The 21,100-nt window shown below is 43.3% G+C and overlaps 1 protein-coding gene across 3 annotated transcripts in view; it reads left to right on the forward strand.

Annotated features, from left to right (window-relative positions):
- LOC133251611 (teneurin-2) overlaps positions 1-21,100 on the forward strand; it is a 764,810-nt gene that overhangs the window by 534,423 nt on the left and 209,287 nt on the right. For all 3 annotated transcript variants that reach the window (XM_061424270.1, XM_061424271.1, XM_061424273.1), the window contains one exon: positions 225-430. In XM_061424270.1, coding sequence (XP_061280254.1) covers positions 225-430 — 206 coding nt within the window. The remainder of the gene's footprint in view (positions 1-224; positions 431-21,100) is intronic.

Below are 21,100 nucleotides of genomic sequence, written 5' to 3' on the forward strand. Positions count from 1 at the left end.
GATCAAATCTGTGTCCCTTGCATTGGCAGGCAGATTCTTAACCACCAGGTGACCAGGGAAGTCCCCAAAATCTAAATGTTTTAAGCTGTGACCTGAAGAGAAACTTGCCATGAATTTCATCTTTATATATATATTTTTAAATCCTAGCATGTAATCAGTTGGAAATGTAGAGCCAAATAATGGGTACGCATGTCACCGACTTGATGTCAATTCCTATTTTCCAGTGCCCTGGTCCTTGAAGAACAGCAGCATAGACAGTGGTGAAGCAGAAGTTGGTCGGCGGGTGACCCAAGAAGTCCCACCAGGCGTGTTTTGGAGATCGCAGATTCACATCAGTCAACCGCAGTTCTTAAAGTTCAACATCTCCCTTGGGAAGGACGCTCTCTTTGGTGTTTACATAAGAAGAGGACTTCCACCGTCTCATGCCCAGGTAGGACCATGCTTGATACACCATGAGTTTAAAAAATACCACTGAGCACCCACTGAGGCAGCTATAACGAAAGGACGGACAGTAACAAGTATTGGTGGAGATGTGGAAAAATTGGAACCCTCATACATGATTTGTGGAAATGTAAAATGTAGAGCCACTGTGGAAGGAATTCAATAGTTCTTCAAAAAGTTAAAGAATTACAGTATGACCCAGCAATTCCATTACTAGATATATTCCTACAGAGAACTGAAAAACTTTCTCATTTAAAAATATACATAAATGTTCATAGCAGCATTTATTCATAATAGCTCATAAGTGGAAATGATCCAAATGTCTACCAATCGGTGAATGGAGAAACAAAATGTAATCTCTCCATACCATGGTGTATGATTAAAACATAAAAGGGGATGAAAATTTTTTAAATAAGAATAAAATATTCTTACACGGATGAATCTTGAAAATGTTTTGTTAAGTGAAAGAAGCCAGATACAAAAGGTTACACAGCATATTTGTTGTTCAGTTGTTCAGTCGTGTCTGACTCTTTGCTACCCCATGGACTGTAGGACTTCAGGCTTCCCTGTCCGCTATCTCCCAGAGTCTGCCCAAACTCATGCCCATTGAGTCAGTGATACCATCCAACCATCTCATCTTCTGTCACCCCCTTTTCCTCCTGCCCTCAATCGTAGCCAGCATCAGGGTCTTTTCCAATGATCTGGCTCTTTGCATCACGTGGGCAAAGTATTGGAGCTTCAGCATCAGTCCTTCTGATGAGTATTCAGAGTTGATTTCCTTTAGAATTGACTGGCTTGATCTCCTTGCAGTCAAAGGGACTCTCAAGAGTATTCTTTAGCGCTGCAGTTCGAAGGCATCAATTTTTCGGTGCTCAGCCTTCTTTATGGTCCAACTCTCACATCCATACATGAATACTGGAAAAACCATAGCTTTAACTAGATGGACTTTTGTAGGCAAAGTGATGTCTGTGTTTTTTAATATATTGTCTAGGTTTGTCATAGCTTTTCTTCCAAGGAGCAACCGTCTTTTAATTTCATGGCTGCAGTCACCATCTGCAGTGATTTTGGAGCCCAAGAAAATAAAGTCTGTCGTTGTTTTCATTGTTTCCCCATCTATTTGCCATGAGGTGATGGGACCGGATGCCATGATCTTCGTTTTTTGAATGTTGAGTTTTAGGCTAGCGTTTTCACTCTCCTCTTTCACCTTCATCAAGAGGCTCTTTTAGTTCCTCTTCACTTTCTGCCACTAGGGTGGTGTCATCTCCATATCTGAGGTTATTGATATTTCTCCCCGCAATCTTGATTCCAGCTTGTGCTTCATCCAGCCCAGTACATATGAGGTACTCTGCATATAAATTAAATAAGCAGGGTGGCAATATACAGCCTTGACGTACTCCTTTCACAGTTTTGAACCAGCCCGTTGTTCCATGTCCGGTTCTACCTGTTACTTCTTGACCTGCATACAAGTTTCTCAGGAGGCAAGTAAGGTGGTCTGTTATTGCCACCTCTTTAAGAATTTTCTACAGTTTGTCGTGATCCACACAGTCATTGACTATGAGTCAATGAAGCAGAAGTAGATGTTTTTCTGGAATTCTCCTACTTTTTCTGTGATCCAACAGATGTTGGCAGTTTGATCTCTGGTTCTTCTGCCTTTTCTAAATCCAGCTTGTACATCTGGAAGTTCTTGGTTTACATACTATTGAAGCCTAGCTTGAAGGATTTTGAGCCCTATCTTGCTAGCATGTGAAATGAGCACAGTTGTGCAGTATTTAAATATTCTCTGGCACTGTCCTTTAAGATTGAAATGGAAACTAACCTTTTCTAGTCCTCAGGCCACTGCTGAGTTTTCCAAACTTGCTCAGTAGAGTACAGCACTTTCACAGCTTCATCTTTTAGGATTTGAAATAGCTCAGCTGAAATTCCATCACCTCCACTAGCTTTGTTCATAGTGATGCTTCCTAAAGCCCACTAGACTTCACACTCCAGGTGAGTGACCACACCATTGTGGTTATCTGAATCATTAAGAGCTTTTTTGTACAGTTCTGTGTATTCTTGCTACCTCTTAATATATTCTGCTGTTAGGTCGATACCATTTCTGTCCTTTATTGTGCCCATCTTTGCATGAAATTTTCCCTTGGTTTCTCTAATTTTCTTAAAGAGATCTCTAGTCTTTCTCATTCTATTATTTTCCTTATTTCTTTGCACTGTTCACTTAACAAGTCTTTCTTATCACTTCTTGCTCTTCTTGGAACTCTGCATTTAAATGGGTATATCTTTCCTTTTCTCTTTCACTTCTCTTCTTTTCTCAGCTATTTGTTAAGCCTCCCCAGACTATAATTTTGCATACTTGCATTTCTCTTTCTTGGGGATGGTTTTGATCACCGCCATATGACTCTATTTATGTTGTCTGGAAAATCTATAGAAACAAAAGGAGAAGGAAATGGCAACCCACTCCAGTACTCTTGCCTGGAAAACCCCATGGACGGAGGAGCCTGGTTGGCTACAGTCCATGGGGGTCATGACAGAAAGGAGATTAGTGATTGCCAAGGGTGAGGGAGGAGGGAATTGGGACTGACTGCTAATAGCACTGGGGACCCACTCTAGTAGTCTTGCCTGGAAAATCCCATGGACGGAGGAGCCCGGTAGGCTGCAGTCCATGGGGTCGCTAAGAGTCAGACATGACTGAGCGACTTCACTTTCACTTTTCACTTTCATGCATTGGAGAAGGAAATGGCAACCCACTCCAGTGTTCTTGCCTGGAGAATCCCAGGGACGGTAGCCTCGTGGGGCTGCTGTCTATGGGGTCACACAGAGTCAGACACAACTGAAGCGACTTAGCAGACTTAGCAGCTAATAGCTATGGGCTGTCTTTTCTGGGTTATGTAAGTGCTCTGAAATTAGATAGCAGTGATAGTTGTACAACACAGTGAATATACTAAAAATTGCCAAACTGTAAATGGTGAAATTTATGTTATGGAAACTATTTCTCAAAAAAAAGAAAAAAAAATTGGTTACTTCCCTACCTGATGTAATTAGCTTATCCCGACTAGACCTTTACTAATCGTTGGGTACTTTTTGTTCAGGGATTTGGGTTATTTGTTAAAGCATCCCTAGGAGACAGCCCACTGTGTTTGACAGGAGTGATGTAACTTTAACCAAAATTCAGCAAACACTTTTCTATGGCTTCCCTGTTCTTGTTGTACTGAGTTCCTTGGGAAGTGCTTGACACTGCAAAAGTGAGATTATTCCTTGCATTGGAAATGAAGAGATTGGATTATATTATGGATTTCATTATTTTTCTTCTCATCCCTCCTGGTAGAGATTTTCTTAAGCATCCCACTTGGGATACATTAACCCTCATCTAGTTTGGTTTGCTTTTCCAGTAAGATTTGTGTATCCTAAGGAAACCCAAGTAGTGTTTCCTGCCTCACTTGCTTTCAAATCCAGAAAGTATATAAAGAAGTCCATTAGGAAAATACACCAGTGGAGGGAAAAACACTCTTAACCACCCTTTATATCCAGTCAAAGCTAGCTTTTTAAAACATGTGTTGGAGAGGTATTCATCCAGAAAATTCAGTGGAAGAATATAAAGCTTTAAACCCATTGGCAAATGCAAAGCAGGCCACCATCTCTTTGTGTTCAGCTTATAGCAGACATTGCTAATCGACGACTGCACTTTTTCCTCACGAAACTCCGTGCACAGATGCCCCAAGAGAGCCCTCGAGGCAGCCACCACCAATTGACCAGTGTTGGCTCACAAGATGAAATTTATTTGCAGTCCCATCTTTACAGCCTGAGACAATCGATATAAGGGACTAAAAGGACTTTCTTTTCTGAGCATGGAGGACTGTGTAGGTTTTTAACACCGTATACGGCCCGTGCTATAGGGACCAATATGTAAAATGGTAATCAATAAGTCCTCCACCATCCGTCGATCCAGAAAAGTATCTATTGGTCTAGGTGCTGATTATCCAGAGTTGAGTTAGCATAGCCCCTAAGAGAAAGAAATGGCAACCCACTCCAGTGTTCTTGCCTGGAGAACCCTGTGGATGGAGGAGCCTGTCGGGCTGCTGTCCATAGGGTCGCACAGAGTCGAACACGACTGAAACGACTTAGCATGCAGCATGCATGCAACCAAGCAAAACTCGTAATACAAAAATCACACCTGTCCTTCAGAGAGATTCCCTTAAAAGAAAGAGAGGAATTCAGCTAAGAGGAGTCCCCAAGGCATTTCTGTAACTTCCTGCCAGGAGCAGGGAGCCGGTCTGGGAAGTTATGCAAAGTGTTAGAGACTCTCCCTGACCTTCAGACACCACCGTTTCTACAGTAGCATAATGAAAGATTGACAGCAGTGAAATCTGCTTGCTGGCATTATTCAAGTAAGTAGGAACTTGCCTCTGGGCACAGCTGAGCATAACTTTCCTCTTAGCCCTTTGGACACCAGGAGATTTACTGGCGGGGGAAAATGTCCCCTTTTGACCTTGTTCTGAAGCACTGCTGTCCCCCTCCGCTTGCATGCTCTGAGCAGTCAGAATCATGGAAAAGCCAGCGATCATGGCAAGTCAAGTCGGTAACTCTCTGAAACTGACTGATAGTGGACAGCAGGCAGGAACATGATCTACCCGGGTTCCCCGCTGTTCTGACATTCAGGACTCAGACCCTCCATGACAGTGTCTCTCCTTTTGTGGCTGCACCATGCTGTCCATCTCCTGCCAAGCCAGTGATTGTTCTAGTGATCGTTCTCTCAAAATAGCTCCACTCCAGGGACAGCCCCATCCCATTTCTCGAGAAGAGAAATGAATAGGTCTGGGCTGATGTGCACCGAGGGTTGCAGTCCAGCTGCCAGTCTGGGAGTTGAGCTTGACTTGGAGGGTCAGGTAAGCGAGCCGTGGTGCAGATGCTTGGAAATGCACGAGACAGCTACAATGCAGGGGCGCTTCTTTGAAAAAAAAAAAAAGAAAGAGGGGGGAAACCGATTCCCCACGCATCTTCACATTCATTCGCTGTTATTACGAGCACTCATGTCCATTTGACGAGTTACATTTCCTGGAGGAGACGGAGCTTAGCCCCACGCAGGGATAGGCAACTAACTCACATCTCAAACCATTATAGAATTTCTCATTTCTATTGGCATATTCTATCAAGGAACATAAGTTCTATGGGGATTGGCAGACTAGCCAAGGTGACTCATTTGAGCTGAAAAGAGAGAAAGAGAAAGAAGTGGGGAGGGGGAGGAATGTGAAAGTCTCTCGGCTGCATTGCACAAAACGGCTCTGCTTAAATTTTATTGAGGATCGCGCTCTGACCAAGTGCCTACAAGGTTTAGTATCCTTGTCCAAGGATATTAAATACAGAGGAGAATCCTTTCTTACCTGTTTAAATTTCCCAAAGAATCAGAGTCTGTCCCAGCTGACTTTTTGAAAGTGGCTTTCTACAGAAATGCAGAGGCAGCGTGGCATAGAGGAGAAAGTACTGGAATTAGCAAGAAAGCTGAGGATGAAGACCCTGCTGTGTATTAACCAGGTGTCCCCAGACATGCACGTTAATCTCTCTGAGCCTCAGTTTCCTTGTCTACCTGGTGCTGTTGTTACATCTCCCAATGTTACTGTAGTTACACCTCCCCCCGCAAAGGTAAGATGAGAAAACACTTTGTAAATAGAAATACAATATAAAAATATGGTACACAAGTGTCTCATCGTACTTAGAAATCCTGCGTGTCCCTAGCCAATACTGTCTATCAATAAGCAATTGTGTAAATATAGGTTTTTAAAGTAAAATTAATTGGCTCATTTTTTTCTTCTTATCAAAGGACAAATTGTTTTCATTACAAAAAAATTTCTACAGCACAGAAGAACAAAAGGAAAGTAAAAACACCCATAATTGGAAGCAGTCCCCTTTTGCTAAATATTTATACAGAGTTTTTGCTGTAATAAAGCAAATCAGTTGCAGTTAAAAAAAAAAAAAAAAACTCAGAATTTGAATGGTTTAAAACCACAGAGGCTATCTGTTGTTTATATCAGTGGCTCTCGACCTGGGCCAGTTCTGCCCACTGCCCCCGCCCCCACCCAGAGACATTTTGCAGTGTCTGGAGATATTTTTGGTTTTGCTCTAAGAAGAGGTTACTCCAGCAGGTAGTGGCAGCTAGAGATGCTGCTAAACACACACAGGAGAACCCTCCACAACAACCAGCTCCAAAGGGCAAAAGTGCTGAGGTGGGAAACCCTACTTCACGTGTTCATTTCAGGTAACATTGGACTTTACTCAGTATCAGTCTCACTCAAGGACAGGGAACTGTGGAGCTTCCACTGTCAGGAACATGACTAGTACTCTATTGCAAAGGAAAGAGAAGATGGGTGAATTATGCACTAATCCCTAAAGTCTTCTGCTTGCAAGCATCACATATCATTTAAGCCCTTCACCTATGGACCAAAAGCAAGTCAGATCCTAACTTCTGTGGAGCAGGAATTACAGTCCTCTGGTGTTCCTGGGTGGCGGGGCACCAGATATCCCAATGAAAGGCCCTTAAGACTTACAGTAAAACTTTGGGAGACCGGTCCTCAAGGTTAGTCTTTGTGTGCACCCTTAATTCTTTTCCTGAAAGCAACTCTTAAGGATTTTATATGAATTGCCAAATTGTCCTTCTGAAAGCTTATACCAGTTACCCTCCATGCCCCTAGAGAAGGAAATGGCAACCCACCCCAGTATTCTTGCCTGGAAAATCCCAAGGACAGAAGAACCTGGTGGGCTACAGTATGTGGGGTTGCAAAGAGTTGGACACAACTGAACAACTAAATGCACACACACACACACACGCACACACATGCACACACTATACTCTCCTACCACCAGCGGCAGTGTGTAAGTGTTCGTTCTATTTACTTTAACTCCTGTATAAACTGAATATTATCATTGTTTAATTTGTCCATTTGAAAGATAGGTATTATATTGTCTTTTAAATGCAGCATTTTCATACCCTGAATTTCATTTTTTTTTAAATACCTAGGCACAAAGAGAAAAAAAAAAAAAGAGTCAGTCGAAGCCACTCTCAACCTACCAGCTCAAGTTCTTATGGGGCTAGTGTGTGTAAGGTAGCCTAGTCCATCTTGCCAAGTATTTGAAATCCTACCAACCGTGTCGGGTTTGCTTGACCCCAGTTTTAGAAAGGAAGCCGACGAGACTTAAAAGTCGTCATCATCATCTGACCTGGCAGCAGTACTGGGAATCAAAGGAGATCTCAGAAGCTATTGATGCAAGTGAGACTCTTGGGTTGTTAAGGCAGGGAGCAGGTTTGCTTGACAGTTCATCACTGATTGCTACCAATATGTCAAGCCAAGTAAAAATCCTGCATGAGAACAAGTCAGTAATCGGCAAATTAGGTACATGATAACCGGAGTCAACAAGATGCAGTTATTGCTGGGGAGCCCTGCTGGGACTTCACCTTCTTCACAATCCTATTTAGCAAATCTCAAAAATGCCTATTTCATCACTCAGACTGATGGAGCCATGAGTCCAGTCACTTCCAGTGGCAACTTGAAAGTGTAGGGTGGACTTCCAGCTCCAGGTATAAGGGTTTATTAGAAGGAAGTCGTGAGGATTAAATGATGCTAAGATAGAAGCAGACGCTGTCAGCCCCAGCGCTTTACCCTAAGATGTGTCTGTGGGGTGGGAAGCAAAACTATCCACACATTTATTGAACAATAGAAAGGAACTATTTAAGAGACCACATATTGCCCCATGATCATACCAAATAAGTGCAAATACGGCAGATTAAGCATGTACAGACCAAGAGCAAATGAGCTGAGCAAACATTCCTGTTTGTCCTCATCAGCAGAATTCTCCTAAATGACATTTTTTAAAGGCAAATTTATAGATGGTGATGAGTGGTGTTAGCTTTTTCCCAGCTCAGTTTATCCCTCTCCAGTTCAGAGCCTTATTTGAAAATTAATTCTCTCTGTCCTGTCCTCTTCTCTCTTGTCCAAGCAAGTCAGCTGTACATAGTTTCATTAGAGATGTAACTAACCGCATCCCTGGGTCCCTGGAATGCCCGCGTGTTCTGAGCAGCCTGCTTCTGTCGCTGTGCTCCTGTCCAGTGCCCATTGCTCAGTCACATGAGCTCTCCCTGGACCTCACTCATCCTGCAGAACTGTGTTCGGTGATCTCATGGGGACCCCTCCCCATACCAGGCTTGGCTGTCAGCTTGCATAATCACCACGTTGCATTGTTTTTTAATTGAAGGATAATTGCTTTACAAAATCATGTTGGTTTCTGCCAAACATCAACATGAATCAGCCATAGGTATATATATATCCCCTCCCTCTTGAACCTCCCTCCCATTCCCCCCCGCATCCCACCCCTCTGGGTTGTTACAGAGCCCCAGTTTGAGTTCCTTGGGTCACACAGCAATTTCCCATTGGCTATCTATTTTACATATGGTAATGTAGGTTTCCATATTACTCTCTCCATAAATCCCACCCTGTCCTTCCTCCTTCTACCCTGTGTCCATAAGTCTGTTCTCTATGTCTGTGTCTCATTGCTGCCCCACAAATAATTTCATCAGTACCATCTTTGAAGAGTCCATATATATGTGTTAGTATATGATATTGTTTTTGTCTTTCTGACTTAACTTCACTCTGTATAATAGGCTCTAGGTTCATTCACCTCATTAGAACTGATTCAAATGTGCTCCTTTTCATGGCTGAGTAGTATTCCATTGTAAATGTACCATAGCTTCTTTATCATTCTTCTGTTGAAGGACGTCTAGGTTGCTTCCATGTTCTAGCTATTGTAAATAGTGCTGCAATGAACATTGGAATACATTTGTCTTTTTCAATTTTGGTTTCCTCAGGGTATATGCCTAGTAGTGGGCATTTTAATTTCATTTTAGGAAGGGACATATTTTTACAGACATGTTTTACATACCCTTCCTCTCCAAAAGAACTTGAGGTATAGAGAAAGAGTTTGTGAAACCAAGAGAACCTTGGTTTCTTCTGTATTGTACTAAAAGTGCTTTTGGAAAGGTTTTTCTCAGGAGACCCCTTCCGATTATCTAATAAAACTGTCCTACAGGAATGGAAACTGCCATTTAAATCAATGAGTATCCTCCTGGGCAGTCACCAGTCAGGAGAAATCTCAGGAGATTCTTGAGTTTTACAAAGGACCTGGTTTTGAGGAAGGTGTATGAGGAGGGCACATTGAATATTTTTCCAAAAAGGCATTGATTTGAGTACATGGAACTCAGGGAGAAAGACAGAAACAGAGAAAGCAGAAATGAGTAAGAGGGGGTGGTACCAAGACACGTATTTTGACTGAGCAAAATCTCAGAGGTACCGTAATTCAAGAGTTTCAAGTTTTCTAGGCAATGGCCTTTATCTTAAAGTGGAATCTTATTAGAACTCCATATATAAAACAGGTTGTGACAGTTTTATTAGCATAAGTATGGTTTATAATTCAAATCCATATTTATTATTGTAATGTTTTAATCTGTGTGCATATGTTTCTTATATGTGTTTCTTATATGTGTTTTAATCTCTGTATACCTGTTTGTATGTGTAACTATATATATATATTGTACATAGAGATAGAAACACCAACAGAGAAACTAAATTCATAAGGTTGGTCACCTGTAGGAATAGGTGAGGAAAAAAGGACTGAGAATTAGATTTAAAGAGTATTTTTTTATCCATAATAAAACGTTAAAGGTAAGGCGAACCCTTCCCCATGTGCGAGGCACACACGCATGCGTGTACCCACACAATGGCTGAAAGTAAATGTGACAGTGTTAACGTCCATTCCAGGGGTTGAAATATGGGCAGTCTGTCAGCGTGTTCTTTATCCTTTTCTTAATTTTAGCAATCTCTGTCTCTTTAGGAAAAGTGGGTCTGTGACAAACTTGAGTCTATTTCGAGTAAAACAAGCATTAAGAGGTTATAGATGATGACTCTAATCTTGTATCATTCTCAGGATTCAACTTTTTTATGTACTTTGTTTTGTTTGCACAGTTTTGAGAAAAATCACAGTGAATGTATATAAGTAGTTGCAAAGAGCAACTGTATTTTTCCATCATTTCCCTTACAGGCTCTGGATAGTCTTCAACTAAATTGATCCATTGAAAGAAGAGCAATAGAAAATAATCATTTCAAGGTTAAATAACGTAAAATATCTAACTATTCACATCTCTTGCCTCAGATACAGAAAGGTTGTACCCCAAACTTAAGTTGTGAAACTATTTAAAAAAAAAAACCAACACTGTTTGGAACATGCGACATGTTCTTTTTTTAAATTGAAATATAATTGGTATACAGTTTTATGTAAGTTACAAGTGTATGGTATAGTGATTCACAATTTTTAAAGATTGTACTGTATTGCTAGGTATTATAAAATATTGGCTGTATTCCTCACGTTTTACAGTACATCCTTGTCGCTTATTTTCTATGTAATAGATAGCACCTCTTAGTCTTCTGCTCCTGTATTTCCCATCCTCCCTCCGCTCTCCCCACTGGTGACTACCAGTTTGTTCTCTCATCTATGACTCTGCTGCTTTTTTGTTACATTCACGAGTTTGTTGTGGTTTTTAGATTCCACATACAAGTGATATCATGCAGTATTTGTCTTTCTTTGTCTGACTTATTTCATTTCACATAATGCCCTCTATGTCCATCTGTGTTGCTGCAAATGGCAAAATTTCCTTCTTTTTATGGCTGAGTAGTATTCCATTGTGTATATATGTATGTATATATCTATCAAAGTATACACACACACACACACACACACACACATATATACATGCGCACCATATATTGATCCATTCATCTCTTGATGGACACTTAGGTTGCTTCTGTATCTTGGCTGTTAGAAATAGTGTGGCTATTTCTAACATAGGGGTGCTGCTACATGTTGACTTGAAATTGCATTCCTGGTTTAACATCCTGACATTAACTTGCGTCTCTGCTCCGCCTGGCATTTGGTTGAACAGGATCTCCAGTGGAGTTCCTTATACAACTGTTTCTGAGCAGACACACATCAGGTGGCTTCAAAGAAAGCCCAGTGCAGATCTTGAAGTTTCTTGATGAAGGACAGAGTAACAGAAGGTCAAATCTGTGTTCAGAGATATTCAGAAAAGCTTTATTCCAAACTCTTCACAAGAATTAATTGACTTGAGAAATGTTCATTGAAGCCCCTCTCAGTACAGTTGTCTGTAGGGAAGCCAAAGTTGTTAGAAGGAAAAAATAACTTAATTATCTGATCTCTTTTAAAAATGTTCCCCACTCAGAGATTCCCCCCTGCCATTTAACATGCATTATAATGATAGCATTATTTGAGGGCTACAGTGTTTCATATAAATTATTTTATCTTCACAACAAACCTATTATTGAGGCACTATTAGGAGCAGCCCCATTTTACAGAGGAAAGAACTGAGGCAGAGTTTAGGGTCTCAAAGCTGGTGTGTACTGGACACAGCAGACAGGCACCCCCTTTCCCTCCTGCCAGAGAAAATTAATGCTGCTGGCCGTCATTTCCAGGGGCATCCTGCAGTACAATGTCAATGAATTCGTTGACAGAGTAAAATTACAACTCAAGCCCAAGACAAGAAACTCATTAAATCAGAGGAAGTGATGTTGGAGATCTGCTTCTGAGTGCCGGGGGACTTGGTCAACGTGAATCCGGCCAAGGTAGCACAGTTAACTACCGTGGCAGAGAGAAGTAACAAGGAAAGTGACACGATCGGCACTTCCAAGAAGGCGGTTGTAATAACGTGAAGAGGGGTCCTTTAAGATTTGATGAAGACACCCAATATGTTTGCATTTGTTTGTGTGGTGCCTGCCAGTCAGGCTACAGTGAAGCTGCATTGTTCTCAGATAGTTTATCAATTTTGAGATGCTCACGATGCTCATCTTTTGACATCTCTGAAAACAGGGTGCATTTTGCAGTCAGTATAGCGGAGAGACAATGAAATGTTGGTTGTCACATGTTTGTGTATACAGGAAAGCTCAGTGTTCATTCTAATAATTAGAGTGTAGTGGCAAACATAACCTGAACATTCCTAAATATGAGATAAAACTACTTTCATAGTTGCAGTTTTACTGTTCAAGGTAAATTCCAGATCAGTCATTTTCCCATTTGTTCAGAGCATCCATTTTAAGTGACCTTTTATTATTTCCAAATACGCTCAGATGAACTTGATCTTATTGTGTATGTCGAGTCAGGGTGGGTATTTAAATATGATTTTTTAAATATATAAATACACAAATAAAAATAAAGTTTAAGTAGACATTCTGTGGAATGCCTATGCAACTGTTCCAGACACAGACGAGCATGGGACAAGGGTTCAAACCAGGCCAGACGGCCAGATCCAGCATTTGCAAGCTGTGCAACCTTGGGCAAGTCCCTCAGCCTCTCTGCACCTTGGTTACTTCATCTGTAAGATGAAGATAATAATATTACACATTCATAGCTTTGTTGTGAGATGTAAATGGGGTAATCTTTATAAAGCATTTACCACTGTGTTGGCACAAAGAAATGATATCAGCTATTATGTTTTTCAAAGCATCCAAAATGCAAACAAAACAAGCAAAGCAAAACAAATCCCAACAGTTTTATTAAAAGATAACTTTTATTTAAGAGCAATATATAATGATAGGAAAAACAGAAAACATTAAGATTTTTAGTATATTTTTAGTATATCTTCTGTTCACATACAGTAATCATTTTTACAAATTTGAGTCTTGTCATACATACTGTTTTTACCCTGATATTTTGCATAATGATAAGTAGGAAACATCTTTCTATATCTGAATATTGTTCCATAAACTCATTCTAAATGCCTCAAAAATAGCTCATTCTAGACTTTAAAAGTTTTTAACCAAGCTCCCTTCTTCAACATTGTATTCATTCTACAGTAAATATCTTCACAGGCATACGTTCATTTGGTTTTTAATAGTTTCCTTATATGAATTCTCAAGAGTGGAATTGCTGCTTTTCTAACAATAGAAATAGCCATAAGAATAGCTGATACTACGTGTACCCCAGTGTTCATCGCAGCACTGTTTATAATAGCCAGGACATGGAAGCAACCTAGATGTCCATCAGCAGACGAATGGATAAGAAAGCTGTGGTACATATACACAATGGAGTATTACTCAGCCATCAAAAAGAATACATTTGAATCAGTTCTAATGAGGTGGATGAAACTGGAGCCGATTATACAGAGTGAAGTAAGCCAGAAAGAAAAACACCAGTACAGTATACTAACACAAATATATGGAATTTAGAAAGATGGTAACGATAACCCTGTATGCAAGACAGCAAAAGAGACACAGATGTATAGAACAGTCTTTTGGACTCTGTGGGAGAGGGAAAGGGTGGGATGATTTGGGAGAATGGCATTAAAACATGTATAATATCATATAAGAAACGAATCGCCGGTCCAGGTTCGATGCAGGGTACAGGATGCTTGGGGCTGGTGCACTGGGATGACCCAGAGGGATGGTACAGGGAGGAAGGTGGGAGAGGGGTTCAGGATGGGGAACACGTGTATACCCATGGCAGATTCATGTTGATGTATGGCAAAACCAATACAATATTGTAAAGTGAAAAAAAATAAAAATAGCTGATACTGATCCAGTGCTTACTGTGAGGTAGACCAGACTCACAATGACCCCTAGAGGCAGGAAATTTTACTATTCTTATTTTAGGGATTAGAGAGCAGAGACTCAGTTAAGTAACTTGCCTAAAATCACAGTCAGTCAGTTCAGTTGCTCAGTCTTGTACGACTCTTTGTGACCTCATGGACTGCAGTACGCCAGGCCTCCCTGTCTATCACCAACTCCCAGAGTTTACCCAAACTCATGTCCATGGAGTCGGTGATGCCATCCAACCAGCTCATCCTCTGTCATCCCCTTCTCCTCCTGCCCTCAATCTTTCCCAGCATCAGGGTCTTTTCCAATGAGTCAGGTAGCCAAAGTATTGGAGCTTCAGCTTCAGCATCAGTCCTCCCAAAGAATATTCAGGACTGATTTCCTTTAGGATTGACTATTTTGATCTTGCTGTCCACGGGACTCTCAAGAGTCTTCTCCAACACCACAGTTCAAAAGCATAAATTCTTCAGCACTCAGCTTTCTTTATAGTCCAACTCTGACATCCATACATGACTGCTGGAAAAATCATAGCTTTGACTAGACGGACCTTTGTCAGCAAAGGAATGTCTCTGCTTTTTAAGGTCACAGTGCTGCCTGGCAAAAGGGTCAGGCCAGTTTGGAGACAAGCCACCAGTGCCCGTGACTGTGCCTCTTTCCCACTTGAGAAGGCGTTTTGTGACTGGACATGTTCCCAGTTTGCTCCCTCTCCTCAGTGATACATTTAATTTATTTTCACACGCAGCCTGCATGAGACCCTCCTCTTGATCTTAGGAGGGCAAAGAGCCAAATGTGACATTCCTGAGAAACCATTGGCTAAAGACAATTAGATGGGAATGTGCAGTAAATAAGAAATCACATCAGCAAGGCACTAAGAGGTAAAACCTCCATTGTTCTGGCCCCATGGTAGAGCGTCAGCGCATCTTGGCATGGCCTAGAGATGTCCGTCAGTTTCATTGAACTTAATCCCTACGCTGTGGCTGGCTTGGTCTTCAGGTTGGATCATAAGGCAGCACAATGAGGGCATTACCTTGTGGGAAGACAAAATATGAAATCAATCCAATCATGTGCTCAACAGATATTCACTGCAGGTCTTTGTAGTGAATGCAGAGATGAAAGGCATTTAAAAAGATAGGGACCTGACAAGGCAAGTAACAATGGCATCATCGTGCAGGGAGAGTTGTGAGATGAAGTACCAGGCAGAAGATTAGAACTGATGTTCCAGAATAGGCTTGGTCTAGGTTGGAATCTTATCTCCCCTCTGTAGTAGCTGGAAGTTTGTGGATGAAACTCTCTAGATTCAGCTTCACCATCCGTAAAATGAGGACTGTACCTCGTCGGGTTGTTGAGAAAATAAATGAGATAATGCCCAGGAAAGAGTGAGCACCCCATGGAGATCAATCGATCAGTCTGACTGGTCCAGAGCCCTTACCACTCTCTTGCAGGTAACCTAGCAACCAGAGGTCTCTCCAGGCAGGATGGCAAGGCCTCTGGCAGAAACCAGTGCTGGTTTGCAAACTTGAGTTTTCGTTGATCTCCCTCAAGACTCTAATCCAGACTGCAAAGATTAGGGTCTGCCAACTCGGTCAGGTGATTCCTGTCTCCTCTCAATCCTCTTATAAATGTATGCAGTGGTAGGGGATTGGGGTGCCTTTCCTGGGGCACGTTGCCCAGCACATCCAGCCATGTCCAACCCAAGCCCACCTTTCCACAGGTGGACAGCGTGCATCCTGCTAGCACTGTTGTGCTGTACATTTCTTGAAGTCGGTGCCGTGTATCATTTATGGAGTTTGTTCCTATTGCTTGCATGATCATCAAATTTTAGCTATTACCATTCCTGAAGAGTTGGGTATAGGAGGTTTAAGAGCATAAAATTGGCTACTAGTTCAAACCTGTGCAGGATTTTAGGGAAGCTTCCTGAAGGAGATTCTACCCAAGCTGACTGTTAGAAGGTGAGTCAAGCAAAGAAAGAAAAAGGGAAGAGAGGGAAAGACCATTCCAAGCCGAGGGCAGCGAAGATCCCCCTTCTGTATGGGCTGTGCTAAAGCTTCACATAAGACTGTCTTCTTTTTCGAAACTGTACTTTTCTTTAGCTGTCACTCACCAACAAGGACATAGCTTTGCCTTTGAGACCTGGCTCTTGTACGGCCAGGAGGAACCAAGGAGGGCAGCCTCTCTGGAGGTTTGCTGGCCGTGACCCTGTGTTGAGTTACTGCGGGCTTATAACCATGCACACAGCCCCCACTAGGCATCCGTGTTATAGAAAAGGAAAAAGTGGCCAAACACCACAAAGCTAGGAGTTACCCTTGAAACTGGGAGCACATGCTTTTATGTACTGAGGGGAAGTCTTGAAAAATAGGAGATCAAGCTTATGGTTTTCGACTGTTTCTCTCTCATCTCAAAAATTTCATGGGAGAGGGTTAATGATCCCCCAAGCAGACACTCTCTTCAGCTAGATACATCATTCAGGCCATAACCCTGGACTCCACCAGCATTTATGGAGCACCTGCTGTGTGTTATGTGTCAAGGGGCTGCAGCGGTGGGCAAGACAGTGCTGGCCCTTGTGTGGCTGCCAGGCAGCAGGCCTGGCAGGGCCACCTACCAAGGAATACATTGTCCCTGCCTTGCCCCGGCCTGGCCTTATCACTGCAGGTCTATTCGTGGAAGTGGGATCCCTCTCTGAAACACCCCTGAGATGGAGGGGTGCTAGGATCTCACCATAGGAATAATGATGATGCTGATGTCTTCTTTAGCAGTAATAATTGATCCTTTTCTATTTGTTTTCTGTTCTGCCTACATGATTCCCATCCCATAGCAGACTTTCAAATCATACTCCTTGGAAACTTGAAAACCACAGTTTTAGGCTTGATGAGGGGTTAGTAAGGGGAGCTTGGCAGAACCCACCATCTGCTTATCCTCACCCAGCAGCCCACCAAAGCCCCTTCCAGCCCTGAGGGCCCTCGGGAGCCCACCACCATGAACACAGGTGAGGAGTTGTCTTCTTATTACAAAGAACAGCTGGTCTCACCTTATTTAACTCTTCATCAGTGCGTTCATCTCTGCAGACCTTCCATCGGCCTCCCATCACGCTAAAAGGAAAATCTGAGGTTGTTCTAGAGTGCCAGCTCCCTGAGGGCAGAGACGGTGGGGTTGCCTGCTGTGTCTCCAGCGCTGACAGCTGTGCTGGTCTGTAGCAGGCTCTGATGTACCTAAGGCCCTCGGATCTTTGGTCTTATCCTCTCTCCCTAGACCCTCCTCCACACTGATGCACTTTCTCTCCCCTAGTCACACCCAGGTCATCCTGTCTCATGCATAGCTTTGCACTGGCTGTTCCCTCATTCTGGAATGTTCCTCCCTGATATGCAGATGGTTCCTTCCTTCCTCTTGTCAGGACTGTACCTAAACACCATGCCCTCTGTGAGCTCTTTTCTGACAAGGGAATCTAAGACGCCTTTATACTTTATCCCCATGCTCTGCTTTATCTGGCTTCAATCAACTTGATTTAGCTATTGTTTACTGGCTGCTAGTGCCCACGTTCTACATGTATGGTTTGGTTCCCTAAATGTGAAAACTGCGTGAGCGCCATCGCAGTCATGATGTAAAATGTGACCACCCCTCAGGAGCTCCCTGGGCCCCGTGCCTACCTCATCCCTCCCCCCGACTGACCCACTTCCTGTCACTCGAGGTTGGATTTGTCTTCACTGGAGTTTTATGGACACGGTACCCTGTGCTCTTTTGTGTCTAGCCTCTCGTTCTGCATAATGTCGGTGAGGTTCATCCATGTCGTGTGTATCTGTGAAGTCAAGTCAGAGTCGCTCAGTCGTGTCTGACTCTTGCGACCCCATGGACTGTAGCCCTTCAGGCTCCTCTGTCCATGGGATTCTCCAGGGAGGAATACTGGAGTGGGTTGCCGTTCCCTTCTCCAGGGGATCTTCCCAACCCAGAGATCGAACCCATGTCTCCTGCATTGCAGGCAGATTCTTAACCCTCTGAGCCACCAGGGAAGCCCTGTGTGTGTCTGTGGCTGATCCCTTTTATTACTGAGTCGACTTCCACTTGTATGGATATGCTGTAATCAGTGTGTCTGTTCACTTGTTGAGGGCATTTGGATTGTCCTTGGTTTGCTCTTCTTCATTTATAGCCCTCGTCACTCCCTGGGATTTTACTCCCCCAAGACGGTGTCCTGTGCCTGGAGGGCCGGAACCTTGACCATATGATTCACTGTTGGATCCCCACTGCCCAGAGCAGGGCCAGGCACATAGTAGGTGGTCAGTGTTTGTTGATGGAACCAATAGTTTTACATTGAATTTCCCCTGTAACCTGAGGCCTGAGCAAGACTCAGGCTTGTGAGCGGAGCTTCAGATTTTTCTTTCCTGTGAACCCAATCTAGAGACCTTCAGGCCTTCCACTGGAAACCAGGCATTGGCTGGGAGTCCCTGCTCAGTGTTCAGTGTGTCTGTGCCCTGTCGCCTCGTCCATGGTTTCTGAGTTCCTGTGGCTTGTTCCTCTCGAATATTTTAACCCCCACTTTCCTGCTATGTGATGTCCAGGAATGGTGCATGCTCTCTCTTTGCCGGTTTCTCTAACAAACTTGGTCATAGCAAGCCTCTTAACAGTTTCCCGTAATTTCTTCTCATTTTTATTGCTTGGATTTGGTGAGGGGGTTGGGAATCACAGGAAGAAGCCACATTGTGGCCTGGCTGGTCCCCAATACCTGGCTGCTGTCCCCTCCCCTCCCTTTATCTCTCTCTAGCTCCCTCCCCGTTTCCAGTAACTGAAAGAGTCTTCCTTTGTCTCCTCCAGGAAAGTCCTGCCTGCCCCTGAATTCCTTGGTTTCTTGTTTTCTGCTCTAAACAGTTTGTTAAAGAACAGTTTCTCCCCCAATAAGTTTAGGAAAATTGCTCTATCTCATTACAGGTGGGTGGGATACCCCCCACACCACAGGCGCCCTCATCTTGGTCTTACCACCCCAGCCTCCCAAGAGGAAAGAGTTATTCTGGGCCAAAGAAATAGGATCCAAAACACGAAGCTGGTTGTGTCCTGAGTGTGATTCTGTTGACAGTCCTGGGGGCTGCTTGAGGAGCCCCATTCTGTCATCCGAGGCTCTCCGGCCCTGATGCGTAGATTCTCCTGAAGACAGGAGGCTAAACCTTGGTCTCCCCATGTGAACAAGGCTGACCGGCAGTGACCACCTGCTTGTTTGGTGTGCCCAGTGGCGGGGAGTGCAGTGGATTCAGGGCACACCCTCTGAGGCTGACTGCTGGAGTGAGGACCCCAGTTCCACCCCTTGCCAACTCTAGAGCAAGTGATGTAACCTCTCTGTGCCTCAGTTTCCTCATATGCAAATGGGGATAATGATTCATGTTCAGGGGCTGTTACAAGCATTGAATAAGATCATGCATGAGACTCACTTAGAACAGTGCCTAGCCTCATTAAACGTCACCTTGTATTATCATCTGAGCAGTTAGCAAACAAAACCCAGGAAAGCTGTATAGTGCTTAGTAAAACTTCCTAGGAACCTTTCCTCAAGAGGTTATGTCCTTTCAGTATTTGTATCACAAGATTCCACTGGACTATCATACACTTCACTCTGGGTACTATTTTCTTTTGAGCCTGAAAGTTTTCATTCGCTCAGTCAAGGTCTTTTCTGAGTATACCCACTGTATGCCAGGCACTGATCTAGACCCCAGAGGCACCATGCGAAGTAAAACAAACAAGTCTCCTACTCTCTTTTAGTTTATTTGTTCTGCATTCAAAGCTGGTTAACATTTATTTATTGGTTTATTTTATTGAGGTATAGTTGGTACACAACATTATATATGTTTCAGGTATACAGCATAGTGAGTCACGATTTGTTTTTTAATTCAATCTGGCCGTGCTGGGTCTTTGATGCTCTGTGGTCCTTTCTCTCATTTTGGCGAGTGGGGGCTACTCTCTAGCTGAGGTGCGCAGGCTTATCACTGCGGTGCCTTCTCTTGTTGCAGAGCACAGGCTCTAGGGTGCTTGGGCTTCAATAGTTGCGGCACGTGGGCTCAGTAGTTGCCTTTCCCAGGCTCTAGAGCTCAGGCTTAGTAACTGTGGTGCCCAGGCTTAGTCGCTCTGTGGCATGTGGGATCTTCCTGGACCAGGGATCAAACCCATGTCTCCTGCACTGGTAGGCGGATTCTTTACCACTGAGCCGCCAGGGAAGCCCAACAATTTTTAAAGATTACATTCCGTTTGTAGTTATCATAAAGTCTTCCAGTCTTAGGAAGTTTGTGTCTGAGAGTAGTGAGATGAAGTATAAATTAGCAGATAAGTGACAAGGTTTTTTTTTCCCTCCCCAAAGAGTTTTTGATCATTTTTTGCTGAGAGCAGAAATGGAGAAGTGATCAGAGTACTTTAGAATGGATGGTTTAGGATGTGCTTTCTAAGGCCATGGTGTTTAGGCAGCCTTGATTGACAAGAAGCAGACAGCTCTGAGATCAGGAGGGAGACCTCGTGCAAAGGCCCTGAGGCTGGGAAGAGCTTGGCATATTCCAGGAACAGAGAGGAGAGCGGTATGGCTGAAACACAAGAGAGAGAAGTTAGGAGGTGGACGGAGGAGATTATGGGCTGGGTATAGTCATTGCCCAGCAAAGGCATCCAGGCCTCTCTTGGCATCTTTTTTCATCATCTCCAGTGGGACATCTTCCTGTCCTCAGGTGCCCAACTCACTCTGCTCAAGTCTGACCCTAGCACTCCTCGGCTCTGCCTTGCTCCCTCTTCTCTGCTCACTGGGTTCTTTGGGAAACTTACCAACCAGGCCAGTCACCAAATATGCTGGCAGCCAGCTACACCCAGGTTCTTGGAAAACTTCTGGCAACCTCCCACCATTAAGACTCATGCAAATCCAAGTTCAAGTCCTTGCTTGGCCACCAACCAGAGTCTGTGGCCCTGGGTGTGTTATTTAACTTCTCTAATAGCCTTTGTTCCTCCTGAGAAATGGGGATGAGAATAAGGTTTCTGGGAGGGTGAAATGAGATAACACATATCAGCTTTTGCATTTT

Source organism: Bos javanicus, chromosome 7 (assembly GCF_032452875.1).
Source record: "Bos javanicus breed banteng chromosome 7, ARS-OSU_banteng_1.0, whole genome shotgun sequence".
In the NCBI taxonomy this organism is placed as follows: Eukaryota; Metazoa; Chordata; class Mammalia; order Artiodactyla; family Bovidae; genus Bos; species Bos javanicus.